The sequence below is a fragment of the Trypanosoma cruzi genome, genomic scaffold (genome assembly GCF_000209065.1).
Source record: "Trypanosoma cruzi strain CL Brener 1047053516679 genomic scaffold, whole genome shotgun sequence".
Classification (NCBI taxonomy): Eukaryota; Euglenozoa; class Kinetoplastea; order Trypanosomatida; family Trypanosomatidae; genus Trypanosoma; species Trypanosoma cruzi.
Window position 1 is genome coordinate 42,599 of NW_001849442.1, and position 2,821 is coordinate 45,419.

At 41.5% G+C, this 2,821-nt stretch overlaps 2 protein-coding genes across 2 annotated transcripts, besides 10 other annotated features; both read left to right on the top strand.

Annotated features, from left to right (window-relative positions):
- Nucleotides 1–669, top strand: Tc00.1047053508135.10 (hypothetical protein, conserved; the record flags this gene model as incomplete). Its single annotated transcript, XM_797725.1, has 1 exon — nt 1–669. A coding segment is annotated over one exon (669 nt), but the record flags the coding sequence as incomplete, so codon positions are not given.
- Nucleotides 1–2,821: a sequence feature (heterozygous, Esmeraldo-like haplotype).
- Nucleotides 715–780: a sequence feature (A-rich).
- Nucleotides 833–976: a sequence feature (A-rich).
- Nucleotides 1,033–1,060: a microsatellite.
- Nucleotides 1,373–1,458: a sequence feature (T-rich).
- Nucleotides 1,647–1,684: a microsatellite.
- Nucleotides 1,757–1,796: a sequence feature (T-rich).
- Nucleotides 2,103–2,138: a microsatellite.
- Nucleotides 2,295–2,363: a sequence feature (A-rich).
- Nucleotides 2,546–2,589: a sequence feature (T-rich).
- Tc00.1047053508135.20 (protein kinase, putative) lies at nt 2,728–2,821 on the top strand (the record flags this gene model as incomplete). Its single annotated transcript, XM_797726.1, has 1 exon — nt 2,728–2,821. A coding segment is annotated over one exon (94 nt), but the record flags the coding sequence as incomplete, so codon positions are not given.

Consider the following 2,821-nt stretch of genomic DNA (forward strand, 5'->3'; position numbering starts at 1 on the left):
GCGATCCGGGAGGTCATATCTTACAACAACAAAACAGCGATGTTGTGGAGTATCACATTGAGCGAGGCGGTAAAATTTGCTCTACGACACCTGGGACAGACGGACCGCACAAAACGCCCCAACAGAACCGTTCCTTTTTTTCTTTCAGAGTCCACGACGCTTGACGATCACCTGCATGTAAAGTTCCCCACAGTGTTGGCCGCATTGTTGGGCTCTACCAACACCGTAGCGGAGGAGAAAGAATCACAGCATGTAACGCAACAAAAAGGCGGGGTTAGCTCACGTTCAAAGGAGTTTCATGCTTTGGCAACGAAGGCCGCTTCAACATCAGGTGGGAGCGAGTATGAAACTGTTTATTTCAGTCTTCTTGCTCTGACAAACATGGGGTGTTTTAGTCCGACTGGGCTTTCATGGTTGTTTAGGGCGCTGGAAGACTCTTACAATTCCGACAGCCATCCCAGCGCACTGGATGCATTTCTTTCCTCCACCGTGTGCGCGACGGTGTCGCCAACAGCACGGGAGCTTTTGGATGTTCTTCGCACGCTGATGCGGGTGGGCCACAAGCCGCTGCAGCTTCAGGCTCTCATAGAATTTAAGGGCATTCTCGAAAGACAACAGAACGCACTGCCATCCGACGGCACCCCAACGAAGCAACCAACAAAACCGTGACGCGAAGCGAGGCGAGGCAAGACAGCAGCAAATCCCCTCCCCCCGAAAAAAGAAAACACAACAACAACAAAAAATGATAATAATAAATGAAAAAAAAAAAAAGAAAAAAGAGGGGCAAATCACCTTTAAAACAATGCGTTGCACTCACTCACATATAAAGAACAACGAAGTAAGAAGAGGAGGGAAGAAATGAAAATAAAACAACAAAAGAAAAAGAAGAAGGAAAGAAAACAAACGGAACTCGGAGGGGAAAAAAAAAAAAAACGAAAATAAAAACGGAAGAGGATGAAACTAAAAAAAAAGAAAAAGTGGGGGGCGGATGGTTTGGAGTCCGTACGATTTGGTACACTTATTCTCATTGTATTGTTGTTGTTGTTGTTGTTTTTGTTGTGACGGGTGATTGCCATTTTTAGTGCTTCCTTCTGGTAATGCGACAAGAGGAAATAATTGCAAGTATGAGCCTTATGAGGGGAGAAGAGCACCGCTGATGGCCACAGAAAAAAAAAGGAGGAATGATGGAGGGGAATTAGCGGATGTTTTAGAGAGTAGTGGACAAGGTAAGAAGAGTCAGGTGTATTCCTGACTTATATTTATATACATACATATATGTGTTTGTGTTTGAGTCTGCGGGGTGTCTTTTTAATATTGTGAGAAATGGGAGTAGCGGAAGAAAAAAACTCTCAGCAAATTTTTTGGTTGCGTGTTTTTTTTTTTTTTTTTTTTTTTTTCATGTGGGGTTTGTTGTGTTTGCTTTGCCGTCTTTTTTCTTTTTCTTTTTTTTTTTTTTTTCCCTGGGGGTATTTGTGTGTGTGTTTCTTTCAAACCCTCCATGTCACGGAGGTAGGAGGACTCATGCACGCGGATTAAATTTACATTCCCTGTACGGCCGCATATCACTAGCGCCATCTTTAATGTTGGTGCTTTTCTTCTTTTTCTTTTGTCGTCGTATTCACATCATTCTTTTTTATTATTCTCCGTTTCTTTTTTTTTTTTTTTTTTTGTTTTGTTTTTATTTGGCGTTTATGTGAATGCACTTGACTCGTTTGTGACCCTTCCGGTGTTGTTGTGCCTGTCTCTTTTGGTGGGCTTTATTTTCTTCCTTCTTTCTTTTTTTTCTTTTCTTTTCTATTGTGTGTCCTTTTAGTATTATTTTTGGATGGTGCCGTTGTTTTTGTGAGGGGTGTGTCTATTTCTTTGTTTCTTCCCCTTCTTCATCTTCTGGAGTCGTGTACACGCATCCGTTTGTGTGTGTGCGTGCATGCATGACGGGGGCGATATTCGTGTGAATGGGAGGAACGGGAGGGTGCAGGCGTGTCCACGCACGAAACACTTCGGGCTTGCACACACATATATACATATATATACACGCATACACCAGCGAATTCACACATGCTCCACTGACCCACTCACAGTTTTTTTGTTTTCTTTTTTCTAAACAAAAAAAAAAAAAAAAAAAAGAAGGAAATAAAGCAACACATGGCGGTTTGCACACCCGTTTCTCTACAGCCCCGGTCTCTTCTTGGGGGAGGGGAGTGGGTGATCAGGCGCCATGTGCATATTTTATGCAAAAAAAAAGAAAAAAACAATCACAAATCTTTTTCTTTACTCCCCATCAAATGAGAGGTAAGAAGAGAAGATAAAAATAAAAAGAGAGAACATGCAAAAATAAAATGGAGATAAAAAAAAAAAAAAAATTGGACAAAAGGGTTTTATATGAGGAAATTTGTATCTGCACCTTCTCTCTTTCTGCTACCCAGAGGGTAGGATAGAGTTTTTTTTTTTTTTTTTCTCCCCCCTCTGTGTCTGTGGCGTAACTCCCATTACCCTGTATATACTTCTATAGTAAGGAATATAAATAAACATGTATGTATGTATGTTTATTTATATTTTCCTTTTCATTTTCCTTTTTTTTTTTTTTTTAACTTCCTTGGACAGCAATTTGGCGTTAACTGTGGCCTTTGTTGCTGTTTGTGGGGAGGAAGGGGGGGAAGGGTGGGGTAACGCTTGAGATACCACTTTTTCGTCGTATTTGTTGTAAAATCAAGTGAAGGAATTGCAATGCCGCCGAAACTCTCTCCACTCCCGCGCAAACCGACTGTTCAGCCAAGTTTTCTCTCAAACGATGACGACATCCGGCTTGGTAACATACACG